The sequence below is a fragment of the Drosophila eugracilis genome, unplaced genomic scaffold, assembly GCF_018153835.1.
Source record: "Drosophila eugracilis isolate 14026-0451.02 unplaced genomic scaffold, ASM1815383v1 contig_2155, whole genome shotgun sequence".
Lineage (NCBI taxonomy): Eukaryota > Metazoa > Arthropoda > Insecta > Diptera > Drosophilidae > Drosophila > Drosophila eugracilis.
Genome location: NW_024573039.1, coordinates 1,959,593 through 1,976,595, shown reverse-complemented (window position 1 = coordinate 1,976,595; position 17,003 = coordinate 1,959,593). Strand labels below are relative to the sequence as shown.

The 17,003-nt window shown below is 39.5% G+C and overlaps 5 protein-coding genes across 5 annotated transcripts; 3 read left to right on the top strand and 2 right to left on the bottom strand.

The window, feature by feature from the left end:
* Positions 1-354: 354 nt before the first annotated feature.
* LOC108105002 (formin-like protein 5) lies at positions 355-1,460 on the bottom strand. The gene is made up of 2 exons (XM_017211378.1): positions 745-1,460; positions 355-683 (listed from the first exon to the last, which is right to left on the bottom strand). The coding sequence occupies exons 1-2, from the start codon at positions 1,391-1,393 to the stop codon at positions 355-357; spliced, it is 978 nt and encodes a 325-aa protein (XP_017066867.1). The 5' UTR covers positions 1,394-1,460.
* A 2,300-nt stretch (positions 1,461-3,760) lies between these two features.
* Positions 3,761-6,414, top strand: LOC108105004 (O-acyltransferase like protein). The gene is made up of 8 exons (XM_017211381.1): positions 3,761-4,052; positions 4,113-4,485; positions 4,547-4,620; positions 4,678-4,993; positions 5,054-5,270; positions 5,329-5,510; positions 5,569-6,040; positions 6,106-6,414. Exons 1-8 carry the CDS (start codon positions 3,761-3,763, stop codon positions 6,376-6,378), a joined length of 2,199 nt encoding a protein of 732 aa, XP_017066870.1. The 3' UTR covers positions 6,379-6,414.
* Positions 6,415-7,081: 667 nt separating this feature from the next.
* Positions 7,082-9,752, bottom strand: LOC108104996 (nose resistant to fluoxetine protein 6). Its single transcript, XM_017211373.1, has 9 exons — positions 9,448-9,752; positions 9,032-9,386; positions 8,900-8,973; positions 8,639-8,841; positions 8,471-8,583; positions 8,191-8,407; positions 7,960-8,132; positions 7,451-7,904; positions 7,082-7,387 (listed from the first exon to the last, which is right to left on the bottom strand). The coding sequence occupies exons 1-9, from the start codon at positions 9,749-9,751 to the stop codon at positions 7,124-7,126; spliced, it is 2,157 nt and encodes a 718-aa protein (XP_017066862.1). The 5' UTR covers position 9,752; the 3' UTR covers positions 7,082-7,123.
* A 2,129-nt stretch (positions 9,753-11,881) lies between these two features.
* LOC108104997 (nose resistant to fluoxetine protein 6) lies at positions 11,882-14,723 on the top strand. The gene is made up of 9 exons (XM_017211374.1): positions 11,882-12,194; positions 12,351-12,705; positions 12,768-12,841; positions 12,908-13,110; positions 13,176-13,288; positions 13,463-13,679; positions 13,746-13,918; positions 13,990-14,455; positions 14,517-14,723. The coding sequence occupies exons 1-9, from the start codon at positions 11,882-11,884 to the stop codon at positions 14,721-14,723; spliced, it is 2,121 nt and encodes a 706-aa protein (XP_017066863.1).
* Positions 14,724-15,940: 1,217 nt separating this feature from the next.
* LOC108105098 (40S ribosomal protein S10b) lies at positions 15,941-16,967 on the top strand. The gene is made up of 3 exons (XM_017211533.2): positions 15,941-15,983; positions 16,059-16,115; positions 16,337-16,967. Exon 3 carries the CDS (start codon positions 16,338-16,340, stop codon positions 16,818-16,820), a length of 483 nt encoding a protein of 160 aa, XP_017067022.1. The 5' UTR covers positions 15,941-15,983; positions 16,059-16,115; position 16,337; the 3' UTR covers positions 16,821-16,967.
* Positions 16,968-17,003: the final 36 nt, after the last annotated feature.

Genomic DNA, 17,003 nt, shown 5'->3' with positions numbered 1-17,003 from the left:
TAAGTTTTTAAAGTACCATCCTTGGAAATTTTGGCGCTCTTCACTAAAAGAATATTTATTTTTCTTTGCGTAAGCTTACGTTAAAAAACGTTTTGAAAATTAAGTTAGTGCCTGACCTGTTTCTCGTAAATAATAGTGGTTATCGAGGGCTTAAAAACGGCCATTATTAACAAATTTTCAAATACTTTATTTCAATTATAATTATTACTATGCAAAACTGGGAATAAAAAAAGTATACTTATATTTATAACTAGTTTACGGTCAATTTTAACCGCACGTTGCAATATATGAGCTACGATATTCCGAAACTGTGACTCGTTGTCACATAAAAGGTAAAATGAGAAACTATACCGCTTAGTTATAAAAGTACTGCTGATGATTGGGAGTCGGGAAGCGGGTGATGCTGCCAAAATCAAAATTTGAGAAATAGCCCTGGGGTGATGCGGGAATTCCGGGTGCCGTAGGTGGATCTTGCTGTCCTGAAGGCGGTGACCCATAGTCGCTATCACTCTCGTAGTTGACCAAAAATCGCGGAGCAGTTGAAGCAGTAGGAGTATTAGGTTGAGCTCCATCAGCAGCATCTGCATTCGCACCTAAATCCGTATCTGAAACTGCTACGGAATCATCTCCACTGTCCGGGTCATCCGCCGCCTCCGCCTCGGCTCGCGACCTAAAGAAGGTATCTGCAAAGTGTCGGAGAGAACCCAATTGTACGGCAGTTAGTTAAAAGGTTTCGTATTTTACCAGTAGGTTGTGCGTACTGATAGATAAGTCGACCCCCGAGCTGCCGCTGTTGAGGATCAGGCTGCTGCTGCGGCGGGCGAGGACGTGGCCGTGGCCTTGGGCGTGGTGGAGCGGCAGGTGGTGGGGGAGGAGGAGCTTCAGTGGGGGCAGGGGGTGGTGCCGGGGCATCATAGTCGTAGTCATAGTCATAGTTCGGCGGAGGAGGCGGTGGCGGCGGCGTCGGGCGAGGACGTGGACGTACGCGTCTGGTCGGCTGCGCAGCGGGCGGGGGAGGTGCTGTTGGTCGTGGCGCTGGTGGATCAGCCAAGTCTGAGTAGTCAAGTGGTAGGAAACCGGAACTGAAGAACGGATGCCAGAAAGGTTTCCGGATCCGTGGCGGAGGAGGTGGTGGTGGAGCTGGCGTCGTTGTAGTGGTCGTGGGCGGTCGGCGTGTGGTCCGCACAAGATTGGCCTTGGCCGAGGACAACTGGGCGCTCTTTAGCAGCAAATTCCGCAGGAGCAGCCCAAAGTCCAGAGTTACGGTGCCCCGTTTCTCCCGCGTCACAGTATCGTCAAGCTGTGTATTCTGGGATTCAGGATCTGCGGAGATATGTCCCAGAAACACACCCAATAAAGCGGTAAGCAATAAAAGGCGGGAATGGCTTAACATCCTGACCGATCGATTTGAATGCGGACTACGGACTACAGAATACGGAATATAAAGCGCTGGCCGTACCGCTCGGAAGGCCGTTCCAATCAGAACTGGCACTGGTCAGCGATGGAGCCACATGACTTTACTCAGGCGGAGTGCCAACCGAGCCTGGGCGTCGTGGATTAAGTGCCCCAAAATCAACTAGTTAGACGGGTTAGCTGTTAGGCTGACTGTCCGTCTGGATCTCGTAATCGCAGACCCCGACTGCCGGCGGTTATCAACGAGTTCAGTGCGTGGCAACAATTACTTTTGCACTACTTTTGCGGCAGTTTATAGATCGTAAGTGCAACACAAACTATGCATAATGCTTAGCGAACAGTGCATTTTCAAGAGGTGAGCTTACACGCACCGTGGGTTTACATCCGTAATTTTGAAGTTTTCCAAATTCAACAAATCGTTCAAAGACCTTGTAAGTTATGCATTACACCAAAAATATAATAATTTTCTTTAATAAATTTTAAATCTTGCAAGATTATCTTTGTTTTGAATTTAGTTTCATATTTATGTATCTTCGCCCCTAAATTTGGTTTTAAATAAGAGATTTCAAGATGATAAAGCTTTAAAAAGTTTAACTAACATCATAAATTTGTATATTATATTGGTACTGATAATGATATGCAAGATAATCGCTCTTTATAATTACGTGCTGACAGCACGCATATAGATTAGAAGGTATTCAACAAAACAGAAATGTATATTACAGCTATAATTAACTATCTCTACAAGAATAATAAAGAATTTACAATGAAACTGTGAAAGTTGCTGGACCATTTGAAAATGATTGGGCTTTTTTAATGGGTTTGTTCCACTATGCCAAAAATAAGGGGCTGTCACGAATTGCTCTCATAATAATATGAATTTCAATTTCAGTCTAACTGCGGCGCTGTTGCATTTGATTTTCAAGATATATTTAATCATTTCCACAGTAATTAACAGCGTTGGCTTTTTTATAAGTATTGGCGCAACTGAATTTTCTTTGCTCAGATTGACTTGGTCTGGGGGCCTGGACAATTGTAACCTCTCGCTTTCAATTCACATTCATACTGAATCGCCGGGAAACCAGTTTATGCCATGAGTTTCAAAAATATTTGACGAAAACTGTGGCAGTTCTGTATGCAAATAAACCATGGGTTTCACTGGTTGGCTAACAAGTTTCAAAAACCTGCGTGCATAATACATACTAATTGCAATTAGAACTTAAATTAAGATCTGATTACAGTAAAGGATATGTTACTGTCCATATAGTTATATGTAGAGTACAATAAGCTTTTAATCAGACTAAAAAAATATATATTTTGCATCCCGATATATTCAGAAACAATCGACCTTCTAATACAGTTTTGAAGTGTATTATAATCTTTAATCGTTATATAAAAAAATTGGAATATCGTTTTTAAGGAGGTAAAAGCGTTTGAAAAACAGGACAGGTATCAAATAGTCGGTTCATTTGACTATATCATTCTTACTTGTTTTAACCTTGATGTATTGCGTAACCCAGAAATGTGAGTCTGGTCAATAATGTGTCTGAAAACCTGTCTGTACCACTCCCCTGGACTTTTGCTTGGGAACCTAAATGAAAAAGTGAAAACTTGTTCCAATTTTAATTTCCCAAAAAACGTAATCAAAGCTAAACAAAATATACAGGATATCAGAAATAAAGAAAAGCGTTCAATGTCCAAGACACTGGAAAAGCTTGGCTCTGAAAAACGATCAGTTTTCGATTGTCGGAAACAAACATGACGGACAACTGACAGACAATTTGCTGGACACTTTGTTGTTTAACTTACTATATACAAGTTTTATGGAAAACTAAATCGATTATAAAACACGGCTGCTGTAGCTACAGTGAATTGGGCGTATTTCAAATTATATCCAAATTAGTACAAGCAATTACTTTAAGCCGGTAGTAATAAAGTTTATACATAAGATCTGAGCTTTAATAATTTGTATTTATAAATAACCTATATACATATAAAGATTTCACAACATTGCCATTACTAAATTTCTTGTTTAAATTGTGGTTTGAAACTTGAAATCCTAAGAAAATTTCATAAAATCTAATACAGCAGAAAAAAGCTTATCTGGTTGAGTATTTTCCCAAATTCTATAACGGCTAGGCGATTAACAAACTAAATAGAATTGGACAAGGTCTGTACTCTAGCTGTGATTATTGAGAACTGTTAACATATACATACTTTCGGTGTTTGGCAGGCTTTTTATCTATTCGTAATAACTTGTTGAACTGTACAGATAAAGATTTATATATAAATGAGCTATTCAAGAGCGATTAGCAAACAGTTGTTAACGGAGGCTCAAAAAATAAAGATGATTAGGCTAGCGGGAACTGTGTTAATCATTTGGTTGGCGGTAGCCAAAGGAGCTTTGCCTACCCAGAATATCCTTTCACAGGAGAATGAAGTTTCCTTCGTGGCAAACCATGAACGGCTCATGGATCTTCGTTCCTTGGGAATGGAGTTTTTTAGAGAATTCCGTAATATGTCAGCTACGGACTTGCACCTTCTCGGAGAGCGGTACGACGCACAAGATTTGATCTGCCTAGCAGACATGGCAAATTTTATGACAGCCCTTACAACACCCAAGAAGTGGGCCTTAACAAGTGGGTGAAACTCATTCTTTGCCTTGATCTCAGGTTTCTATAAGACCTTTTTATTTCCAGTGCTTGATTCGTGGGGCTCAATTCCGGCCGGTTATCTGTATGGTAACATCGTCGACATGGGGAACTACGATGAGTGCCTCAAAACAGATGGGACCATAAGTGATTCGCATCAAATCAAGGGAAAATATTGCTTTCTGGAGCTCCCAATTTACAAGTGGCTGGGCTACACAACACCATTGCTGGCGATGACCAACATGAAGACCGCAGTGTGCTTTCCCTCATCGTGCTCAGCAAATACCATGGAGAAGTTCTTCGAGCAGCTGCTACAGAGGCTCCTGGCCATTAGCGATCCAAGCGATTCGTTTTCGATTAGCGAGCAGACATGCAGGACCAATGAGAGTGAATCCTTTGATGGCCTTACTATATGCACCATGTAAGTAATGTCAACAGATGATTTATCCTATTTAGACTGATCAATTGGCTTTCTGGACCAGCGTATTACTGTCCATATTTTGCACTACAGTGATACTTTGCACCCTCTACGATTACTTTTTGTGTCCAGAACAAGGTAAGTAAAAAGCGGAGTCCAATGAAATGTGTTTGATTATTATCTTCTATCTTGTAGGTAAGCTACCTTCTTTTGTAAAGGCCTTCTCAGCCCGTGCCACTTCACGTGACCTGTTCACTATTGTGGACAACAAGATGAATCCCAATGTAATCCATTGCTTGAATGGTATGCGATGCATGTCTCTCGTTTGGGTGATATTTGGCCACGAGTATATCGTCGCCTTAAAGGCACCTGCCATCAACCCTAGGGATAACTTGAAATGGATGACGCAACCATTCACCAACTTTATACTATACGCTCCATTCTCGGTGGATACGTTCTTCTTTATCAGTGGCTTGCTACTAGTGGCCATAGGATTACGCTCCTTGGAGAAGTAAGTAATTTGATATAGAAAATACAGTGTTCGATTTAGACGAACTAAAATTGCTTACAGAACTAAAGGAAAGTTAAATGTTCCTCTGATGTATCTGCACCGATATCTGCGCTTAACTCCGATTTTAGCCGTTGCTATACTAGTATATGTCAAGATGATACCAATTTTCGCCGATGGCCCCTTGTACGGTTCGACGGGCTTCTTTGATTACTCCATATGCGATAATACCTGGTACTTGACCTTGCTCTATGTGCAAAATTACGCCACCGACAATATTGTTAGTTAAATACCTAATTAGTGTTCTGTTTTGTTAATTAATGAATGATGTTTTTTAGTGTCTTGGTCATAGTTGGTACCTTGCTGTGGATATGCAACTCTTCATTTTATCACCGATCCTGCTAATTGGCCTCTTTAAATGGGGAAAAAAGGCAGCGGCCGGCATCCTGCTGCTCATTCTGCTAACTTCCGCTTGCCTGTTTGCCACTATAGTAACAAATAATTATGGAGTTATATTTTCGTAAGTTTACAATACTGACATTGTGTAATATACATGGCTAATTATTTACTCTTTGTAGAGATGGTTCACACATTCCGGAAGTCCAGAAGAAGATCTATTATGCCACCCATACCCATGCAGCACCATGGTTAATCGGCATCCTCTTCGGTTACTTTCTGCACCTGATACGTGGCAGGAATTTCCAGCTTAACCGTCTCGTAGTCTGGACAGGATGGTTCCTCTGCTTGGCCATGTTGTTCACCTCGATCTTTGCAATGTATCCATATGCCAAGTTACTGGGTAAATCACCCACAGTTCTGGAAGGAGCCTTCTATTACACACTGACCCGAATTGGCTGGCCTCTAGCCCTCTGTTGGGTGGTTTTTGCCTGCATCCAAGGCTACGGTGGGTTGGCTAATAGCTTTCTGTCATCGCCTCTATGGCAACCACTCTCAAAGATTTCCTATTCCGCATACATTTGGCATATCTTCATTCAGGAAGTCAACCATAAACGCGTCCGAACACATACATACTTCTCTGACTTTGAAGTGGTAAGTGCTTACTAAAGTCAATCCAAAATATAAAGATATTGACCTGTTTATTTTAATCATTACAGATGCTTAGCTTCTGGTCCACTTTTGGGTTCACTCTGGTTATGTCGTATGTGCTCTACGTTATTATTGAGGCTCCCCTTGATGGTGTGGAGCGCATGATGTTTCCCAATCGAAGACCATCGCCAGTGCCAGCAGTCAAAGACGAGCAGGCCAAAATTGAGCCCAATGCGGAGATTATTGACCGACACGAGGTCGATCCAGATAAGCAGACTGATCTTGAGCAGGCTAACCCGAAATTGGTTACCAAGAGCGCAGAAAAAGCCGACGAGTCATAATATTGGACTCTTAGTTAGAAATTAAGCTTGTTATCAGTTCCTATTTAAATTTTAACAAAACCTACTACTACCTAACTATTAATCTAATCTTGAAATACCAAGGCTTTAGTAGTTTCAATGTCGAAGTACTTGTGTTGAAAAGGAGTGCAATCAAGAATCTTTCAACGATTCATTACGCTTATCACAACAAAGTGCAAGCAATTAACTATTAGTCACAGGGTGATGCCCAACTTTCAATTGGTAATTCAAATAAATGAATCATTTAGGTGACGCCTAGCTTTGTGTTGATATATAATAAAAACAATCAATCAGTTACAAAAACGAAAACATTTAGTACTTACCAAGAACTTGTTAAGAACTTTATCTACTTTTTCGGATTAAAAAAAAAGTTTAATCTCATCATCATCAATCATCTTAATTCACGCTCATTTCAGTGGTATACAATTTGTTAAAAAGTAAAAAAAACTTGGATATACTACAAATAATTTGGAAAAACGAAACTGTGACTACTTGATTATATTTAAATTCTATACTAAGCACTTTTTATTTTAAGAAAATTATCATATTAAGTAACACGAAAATGATTAGATACTTTGTTTTTATCCATAAATTTCAATTCTTCCACACTCTTATTGGGTGTTAAACAGATGTGCAATCATTAATAAAATCATTTAAATTTGTTAAAAATTATTAGGAATTTACTATATATTTTATAGATTATTTTTTAAAATCCTAAGCATGACATCTAAACAGCAGTTTTTTCTGGATCAGTCGCAAATTCGTTTTCATTTGGGGTGGGTATAGCTTTTGGAGTTTCCTCTACTGCAGATTCCTTGGCTGATGTCTTCACTTCTGGAAACTTGGATTGCGCTACTGCTGCTGGCGTAGCACTTGGTCTCTTTGTGGGCAACAGAAGACTTTCCAGACCAGCAAATGGTGCTTCGATTAGGATGTGCATGAAGTAGGAGAAGAGTAGCGTAAAGCCAAAGTCAGACCAGAATCGAAGCATCTAAAGGAAAAAATAGGGTTCTTTTAGTTGTCAACCCGGCTCTAGTATCATCTGAATACCTACCACTTGGTAGTCACTGAAGTAGGTGCTGGTCCGCGTAATCCCACCGTTGAGACTCTCGATGAACATGTGGAATATATAGGCGGAGTAGGAGAGCTTGGAGATGGGTTGCCAAAGTGGAGAAGAGAGAAAGCTATTGGCCAGTCCTCCGTATCCATGCATGCAGGCAAATACCACCCAGCAGAGACTCAGTGGCCAGGCAATCCTAGTTAGGGTCACATAGAAAGCCTCCTCCACAATAGGCAAAGTATTCTGGCCATAGACCGCGAACATGCAGGTGGCTATTAGTGACAAGCCAACAAGCCATCCCAAGAGGGCAATGAAGAAGTTCAACTTGAATTCCTTGCCCCGATTAATGTGTAGGAAGTACCCGAATAAGATGCCAATGAGATAGGGTGAGGCACGGGTGTTTGTTGCGTAGTAGAGCTTTCTCATAGATTCATCACCTTGTGCTCCACTGAAAAATGCTTGGGGTTACATGGGGTGCATTCTTATTTCATAAATATACTTACAGGGAGAGATCTTTAATAACCATAATGCTAAACAGACAGCAGGCTAGAAGTAGCATAAGGATAAAGATTCCGGCGGCTGCCTTCTTTCCCCATTTGTATAGGGCTATAAGAAGAAATGGTGCAAAGATGTAGAGCTGCATGTCGACGGCCAGGTACCAGGAATGACTTAAGCACTGCAAGAGGTTGAGGATAATATATTGGATAGCATAGAAGATAATCAGAAAAGCTTACCAGTTTATTGGTTGCCACATTTTGTACATATAAGAGTGTCAAGTACCAGGTGTCCTCGCAGGCTGAGTAATTATCAAAATTTACTGATCCTTGCAGTGGACCATTTCCCAACAGAGGCAGAATCTTCATGTAGATGAGTATGGCAAAAGCCAGAATGGGCGTGAGCCGAAGATAACGATGCACATACATCATGGGTATGTTAAGCTTTCCATTGGTTCTGGAAAAAGTTTGGATTAAAGTCAGTGGCTAAACAAAATAAATGATTTAGTCCACAACCAACCTCTCCATTGACCGCAAAGCAATCAGCACGAGCAACAGTCCGCTCAAGAAGAAAAATGTGTCCACAGCATAGATACCATGCAGTACAAATTCGCTATAGAAGGAGTTAAGCCACTGAAACATATTGATAAGTTAATACAATTTTCAATTTTAAATATATTCAGCTTACTGTTAACATGTCACCCAGATTAATGTTGGGTGACTTGGCAGCCACTAGGTACTCATGCCCATAGACCACCCAGATGAAAGAAAGACATCTGATTCCATGCAGACAGTCAATGACATTTGGGTTCGACTTGGTATCTACGATGCGGAATATAGCTCGCGAATTGGCACGTGCCGAGAAAGCTTTGACCACTGGATTTAGCGTTTCTATAAGTAAATATTACATATTATTATAGAAAATAAAGTTGTACTGGGAAATACTTACTCTCATCCTGGCTAAAAAAGTAGTCATAGATCGTGGAGAGACCCACTAGAGCTCCCATTATGGATAGGATGACTCTGGAAGTGCACGTTGATATACATATCATAAATTAGAAACTATGGTAGCTTTACTTACATGGTGAATATGGTTAGACCATCGTACGGCTTCTTCTCCGCGGTCTGACACGTAGCCTCGTCCACAATCTGTTTGTCTGCGCTGATCTCCACGTTTAGAAGGGTCTGAAACAGTCTTCGCATCATCGTATCCATGTTAGCGGCGGAACAGGAGGCGGGAAAGCAGACCGCTGTCTTAATGACCATCATCGACGACACGCTCGGAGCTAGTGCTAACTTGGAGAGGCAATATTTGCCCTTAATACTGTGAAAGGTGGTCACAGCGTGGTCTATAGCAATACACTCGTCAAAATTACCCAAGTCCCACCAGTTTCCCACAAGCACTCCCGATGGTAACAGACCCCAGGAGTCAATCACTGTACAAGGATCAAGCGAGTTTGTTTAAGATTTTCTTGGTTAACGCAGACTGGCACTTACTCTTCAGGGTCCAGTATTTAAAAGATGAAAGATCCTTGGATAGAAGAGCCATATCCGCTAGGCATTTTATATCCCCCGCATTTACGTTTAGATCCAATGATATGTCCGCCAGGGAAACATTAGAGTAGTGATCAAAAAACTCCACTGCCAAGCTCCTTAGCTTGGAAACATTTAAATATTGTTCCTCAGCTAAGTTTTCTGCGTAAAGTTGTTTGTTGGTAAGAGCAAATATGTTGGTAATATTGGCATTGACTCCGGCTAAAGTGAGGAGGCTCAGCCACAGGGTTATTCCTAGCCTAACCATATTGTTCAGTCTATGGTCTAAGTGATATTGATTGGAATGCTCCCGCTGTAGAGGCACTTATAATACAGAGGACTCCACTAGCGATAATGAATTGGCCATATCACTATAGAACTTAGATTCTGTCATGTCAAATCGAAAAATGGCCACAGTTTTCAGATTAACATTGAACGAAAATTCTAACTTAATTGAAGATTATTTGACGGGTACTAGGAATCGCCCCCATACGGTTAGTACTGATAGGGCTCTATTCCATGGGCTGTTCCATCAAGTCTTAATCTTCAAATCTATTTCAAATTGTCAAGCCTTTTAAGAGTCTCAAGATTATCTTTATAGTATTACTTAATCTTAATAATATTATTTTCGGTAATAATATTACTTTAAAATATTTTATCAAGATCAATTTAATAATTTCTTATTTAGACTTAATAATACAAAATTACTTGTGCTAATTTCATCTTATGTGAATGTATATATAAATACTTGTAATAACCTTTTCTAAGACCAATATATAGTTGGCATATATATATTGCACATTTTTGACCGATTTCAAGTTCCTCAATGCCGGGGTCATCACTCAACTCAGTTGAAAAGCAAGAAATCAATTACCCAGGTATTAACCCTTGAACGGCTAAGATTAAAACGGGGTGAATGATTTTGAATAACACTATCAATAAACTTAATGATAACGAACAGTCTCCAGTGGCATTCTGAGTAATACCAAAGCGCCTGTGCATTATATGGCACTAGTAGGTGACTCGAAAAAGTACTTGAAGATTATTGGGGGAACTGTCTGCTATTATCAATGATTATCAGTGGCTAATTTCAAGGAAAGCTGCCCAACTTGATTGGCATCGTCTTAAATAAACCGAATTAAGTCTGTAAGGAACCATAAATAGATTTGTTATTCCCTCTTATCGGTGTATAAACAATTCCTTTTAAGCAATTCAGGTTTATTGTTCGGGGAAGTGATTTGCTCAGCATAACCATTTTGATATGCATATAAGCAATAATGAAAACGAACCAATCGCACTTTAATCACCCAATAATCAGAACGTCCACTTAACAAGCTTTCTTTGGAAAAAAGGGCGAGACGATTAAACTTTGCTGTTAAGATTTTGAATTATTTGGAAAGGATGGTGATTATCATACCACCAAAAAATAGCTATGAGATTTTATCTATATATTATATAAGAGTGCTACAAACAAAATTTTAGAAAATAAATATACTTAGATATTGTGGTAAACCAAATTAATTTATCCTAGCTTTTAGTAGCTCTTTAAGTCATCCTTATCAAACTACATGTATATAGCTAACGCCTCTTTAAGAAAAACAACATATTTATTTTTTTTTTTATTATTCAGCCCTCGACTACCGAAAGTATGAATTAAGCTGAAATTGGTTGTGACGAATATTGTTTTTGAATAAATTTATGATTACCAATCCAGATAGTATTCCAAGTATTATGGTGGTCTATCAGATTAGCATAGTTCAAATGAACATACATGTAATTGTTTTGTTCTTACCTTTTTCTTGTCCCTGATGCCTTTAATACCTACATACATATATGTTTATGTAATATAAAATGAAATAGTATAATAGAATACCCAATGCATTCCACTAACTTTTGCTGTCGGCGAAGATTATAGAGATTATAATGACTACCCAATCTTTGATCACAATCTAAACATTGCTCAAGGAACCTTAACTGATTAAAGTCCAAGCGATAGCCGACATTTCGTCTGAAAGGAGTGATTTTCTCAGTTCCACAAAAACAACACTTCAATCCATTTGTTTTCCAAAATATTTCCACAAAAGCGTCTCGTGTCGTCTAGACCAAATTTATGGATTCGTCGAATTATTGGCGACTACGACTAATCCACTTAGTTAGTATTGGAAAAGTTAGGAATATCTCAAGTCACCATTGACCAACAATTTGTTTAGAAGTGTTGCAGAAAGACCTATTTGGACCTGGACGTAAAAGCGATTATCAAACAATAACTAAGATTCTCACTTTTCCATGATAACATTAATAAAGGCAGCCCTTTTCTTATCAAAGTCTCGGCCTTCGATATATAAGAGCGTTTGGCAGCTAATGCAACCATATTATTGTTTACTTCAGACCAATCAACATGGTCAGTCTAAGACTAATTACTCCGTTCCTGTTTTTGTTCCTGGCGCTGGCCAGTGCAAGTAGTAGTCTGGAGATAACAAAAGACTCATCAGTGGATTCACAATCAGAATCCTACCACACCTTATCCAGGCTCAGACGTTTGGCAGTGGAGTTTTTCGATTACTACCAGAACATAACGATATTCGATCTGACACAGGATATATATAATAATAAACATTCGCGACTGCCTTCTGTCGAGGATCTGCGCTGCTTGGCAGATCTCCAAATACTTGGAAACGATATGTCGGCATCCAAGGCTTGGGCCCTGAGAAGTAAGTTTGTGATAAAAACTAAAAATAGTTTTAAAGATAAAAAAAACATTACGTTGGCCGTTACACTGAACTGAAATTGTTATAGATGCCAAAAATATTTATCAATCTTGGTAAATATAACATCAATGTATTTAACACATATTCCATTCTTCACAGTGATCGACTCATGGGGCTCGCTGCCTTCGGGAATCCTCTATGGAAATCTGTATGATCTTGGGAACTATGACGAGTGCCTTGGCATAGATCATTCTGTCACGAGCAGTCACAATGTCCAGGGAAAGTACTGTTTCGCTAAGATTTCACTGGCTCCAAGTATCTCCAGCTACCTAAAACTCAAGACAGCGGTCTGCTTTCCTGCCTCCTGTTCTGCCGCCCATATGGACACGATGATCCGAAAATTATTACAGAATCTCCTCAATATAGAACTGAATCAGGAGGAGCCACTAGTAAGGGAGGATAAATGTCAGACTGCAGATCGAGAACCTTATGATGGCCTTACTATATTCACAATGTAAGTAATCTTTGCAAATACCCCGAAAAAGAACGAAATTTTCATCATCCAAATACTTGCAGTGTTGTGCTATCGATATTGGGTGTGCTCGTTACCCTCTCCACTCTGTATGACTATATAGTTCCCAAGAACAAAAGTAAGTATTGCATAATGATTATATTCTAATACTCATTAGCTTATATGATAACCAACCCTCTGGTAGAACCCCTTAATCTGTGGATTAAGGCTTTCTCTGCGCGGGCTAACTGCCGAGTTCTTTTCCGGTTAGTGGACACCAGGAGCAATCCCAATGTAATAGACTGCCTTCATGGAATTCGGTGTATCTCTTTCATCTGGGTTGTCTATGGCCATGTATATCTCGTGTCTGCATTCGGTCCCAATATGAACTATGTTAAAGTCAGTAGGGTAAGTTAAGTTAAATTTTAATATTTTTTGACTATATTTTTAATTATACATTTTTCTAATAACAGTGGCTAAAATCGCCCTATAGCATGTTTATACAGCATGCAGCTTATTCGGTAGACACTTTCTTTTTTTTGAGCGGCCTTTTACTGGTGGTGATTGCCCTCCGAGCAATGGAAAGGTACGTACGGGCTTATCAAAAATCTCTAGAGGTTTTATAATCTATGAAAATATGCCATAAAGTCTGTAGAACACTGTTTAAGTTGCTTTTAAATCTCTAGAGGATTTAGTAGCACCGTCGTTTATGATCATTTTTTATTGGATTAATGATCCTTATCGGCATACATGTTTACAGGACCAAAGGAAAACTCAACATACCTCTAATGTATCTGCATCGTTATCTGCGTCTCACTCCGGTCCTGGCTTTGGCCATTATTGTCTACATGAAGATATTGCCCAGAATGGGTGACGGCCCACTATACGGATCGGTGAACTTTGATGATTATTCCTTGTGCGAGAACACCTGGTACTGGACACTCTTGTATGTCCAGAACTATGCAACCCACGAGATCGTAAGTTATTATATTTAGTAATCATTTTCAATCATAATCTTGCTAATATCATATCACATTACACAGTGTCTGGGTCATTCTTGGTATCTCGCTGTCGACATGCAGCTCTACATCATTGCACCCCTTCTTTTAATCGGCCTCTATAAATGGAAAAGGAAGGCAGCCGCAGTGATCTTTGTGTCTATGCTGCTCCTAGCCGCGTGCCTCTTTAGCATGATGGTGATCAAGGACATTTCTCTGTAAGTATAAATATTTAAAAATGTAATAGAAATTATTGTGAATTTAATATGAATTACCTTGTTTTCTACAGTTTGTCGGTTACCAACGATGCAATGAAGAAAATCTACTTCTCCACACACACTCGGGCGTCCCCTTATCTCATTGGCATCCTCTTCGGGTATTTCCTGCATGTTAACCGGGGAAAATCCTTTAAGCTCAACCGCATTGCAGTTATTTTGGGTTGGCTTTTAAGCTTGGCGTTGCTCTTCACCTGTTTGTTTTCGATCTATGGGTATACCAAGAATTCGGAGACACCGTCAATTTTAGAAGAGGCCTTTAACTTGACTTTTACCCGTATTGCCTGGCCATTAGGCCTCTGCTGGGTGGTATTTGCCTGCATGCAAGGGTACGGAGGACTAGCCAACAGCTTCCTCTCTTCTCCACTTTGGCAGCCGATGTCCAAGCTCTCCTACTCCGCCTATATATTTCACATGTTCATCGAGGGCCTCAACGCCGGCCTTACGCGCACCAACACCTTCTTCAGTGACTACCAAGTGGTAAGTTTTAAACTTTACATATAAATAAACATCTGCGGTGTCTAATTGGGAATCCTTATAGATGCTACGATTCTGGGGCGACTTTGGATTCACAATGATCCTTGCTTTCGTTGCTTACATCGCGATTGAGGCGCCCTTCGGAAATTTGGAAAACCTCTTGCTGCCTGCGAAGAAGCCTAGTCTTCCACCTGTGGTTCCTTCCAAGCAACCAATAGGACAAACAACGTCTATCCCACCAATCGAAAATAAATTGCCACTACCGGAATAGGGATCTCGAAGCTCTTAAAATACGTAAATTAAAATAGATTAATATATTTATATTAGGTTAAGAAATTAAATTAAAATAGATTAAGATATTTGTATTAGTTTAAGAACTTTTTTTAATAAAAGCTTATATTTGTTATTCAAGAAATGGTTGTAATTATATAAAATTATTAAAACTTAAATAAACTTAAAATAATTATTTTACATAATTATATAAATAACATAAAATATCTAAGAATTTACTGTTCAGTTTAATATGATTTTTGATTAGGCATGGTTTGATTGCGGTTAAAACAAAAATTAGACTTACAAAAACTTTTTCAAACATTGAAGAACTTGATAAAATAAAAATGAAAATAATTTTGAGACTTACAAAAACCGATTTAAAATTTTAAAAAATGTAAGAACTTGATGAAATTAAAATGACCTTGCGGAATGATAAAAACAAATTTGGTTAAATTATTAATTAAATAAATTATAAATAATTATCATTTAAAATTTTTTATCCCTCGTATCTTGAACCGTTCTCTTTGCGAAATGAAAACATAACGTTTACAAACCGTTACCCAAACAAGCGCTTGTGTTGCACCGACTCCAATTTCCGAGTCGACTTTACAACTGATTTTACATAGTGTTTTTTTAATAATTTATCTATTTATTATTATTGATTAATTTATTTATTTTATATTATATAGATAAACTTCTTTTAATTTTTCTCAAAGTTATTAAGTATAATGAAAAAAATGTCTTATTGCGGTAATTTCGATATCGATAGAAACGTACTTAGTGTGCTTGCAAAATTACTATTTTGCTAAAAAAAAAACATAAACAAGTGGGAACTGCGATTATTGGACAACAATATCATATCGATAAGTTTACATTTGCAAAAATAAATAAATGGTGTGGTGTATACACTAGCAATTTTTCTCTTCAAATTGGTACGTTTGCACTCGATACTTGACAGTCCGGCAACTTGGTCTCTATCGAATTAGCTGTTTGATCCTTTAAATAATTTAGTCTAAATGAACATAACATTATTGGGTTATTTCCAGAAAATGGAGGCTTTAGTTTTTCAGAAGCAACGTCTTAAACTTAATTCCTTGATTTGTTTGTGATTTTGAACCGTGGAATGTGCCTAAGAAAATATCGATGCATCGATGGCGCGTCGATTGTTGGGACATTTTCCCATAGTCCGGCCACGCTGCCAGCCGTCTTCTTCTTTTCATCCCTTCCGTTTCCCTTTCTTTTCGTCTTCACGTTTCCGGTGAGTGCGTGTGCTCCGCGATTTGTTTTACTAAAATTCCTAATTTAAAACCTTTAAATTCTCTTTTACTTACAGCGGGAGTATTACGATACGTTCGCGTTCGTGTAACTTTGTGTTTGCAAATCAATCCAGGTAATCGTCGTCGAATAAAACAGATTTTTAAATGGTCGCACCGGGAAAATATATGCCCAATGTTGTTCCTGAGTATATGTACACATTTATTTTTTTTTACTGTGAGCAAAGAGCCGAGTTTCAGACACTCAATAAACAATGTGTGAATTGGATATCAGATATATGTGTACCTAAACTACCCTGAAAATCCCATTCTAATTCATTTTTTTTTGTCTGTGCAGAATGTTTATGCCAAAGGCCCATCGTGTCGCGATCTACGAGTACCTCTTCAAAGAGGGCGTGATCGTGGCCAAGAAGGATTTCCATGCCCAGAAGCACCCGGAACTGGAGTCGATCCCCAACCTGCATGTGATCAAGGCTCTGAAGTCGCTGCACTCCCGCGGCTTGGTCAAGGAGCAGTTCGCTTGGCGCCACTACTACTGGTACCTCACCAACGAGGGTATCGAGGAGCTGCGCAGCTACCTCCACCTGCCTCCCGAGATTGTCCCCTCGACGCTGAAGCGCCCAGCCCGCTCGGAGACCGTCCGTCCCCGTCCCGCCGCTGGCGGCCCACGCGGACCTGGTGACGCCACCAAGACTGGCGAGGACCGTTCCGCCTACCGACGTGCTCCCGGCGGCAGCGGAGTGGACAAGAAGGGCGATGTTGGACCCGGCGCTGGCGAGGTTGAGTTCCGCGGAGGATTCGGACGCGGATCGCGCAACTAAAAATGCGCTTCAGTTTTTTTTCTAATGTATAAAAATTAAACTCAGTAAAATGTTGAACTGAAGATCCAAACCATCAACAAAAAAAACATCTGAAAATGTGTGTGTGTTTTATGATATGACGAATTATAAAGCAAACGCAAGTGAAAACCGTGCTCTTTTTTTTTGGTCCAGTGATTGTGGTGT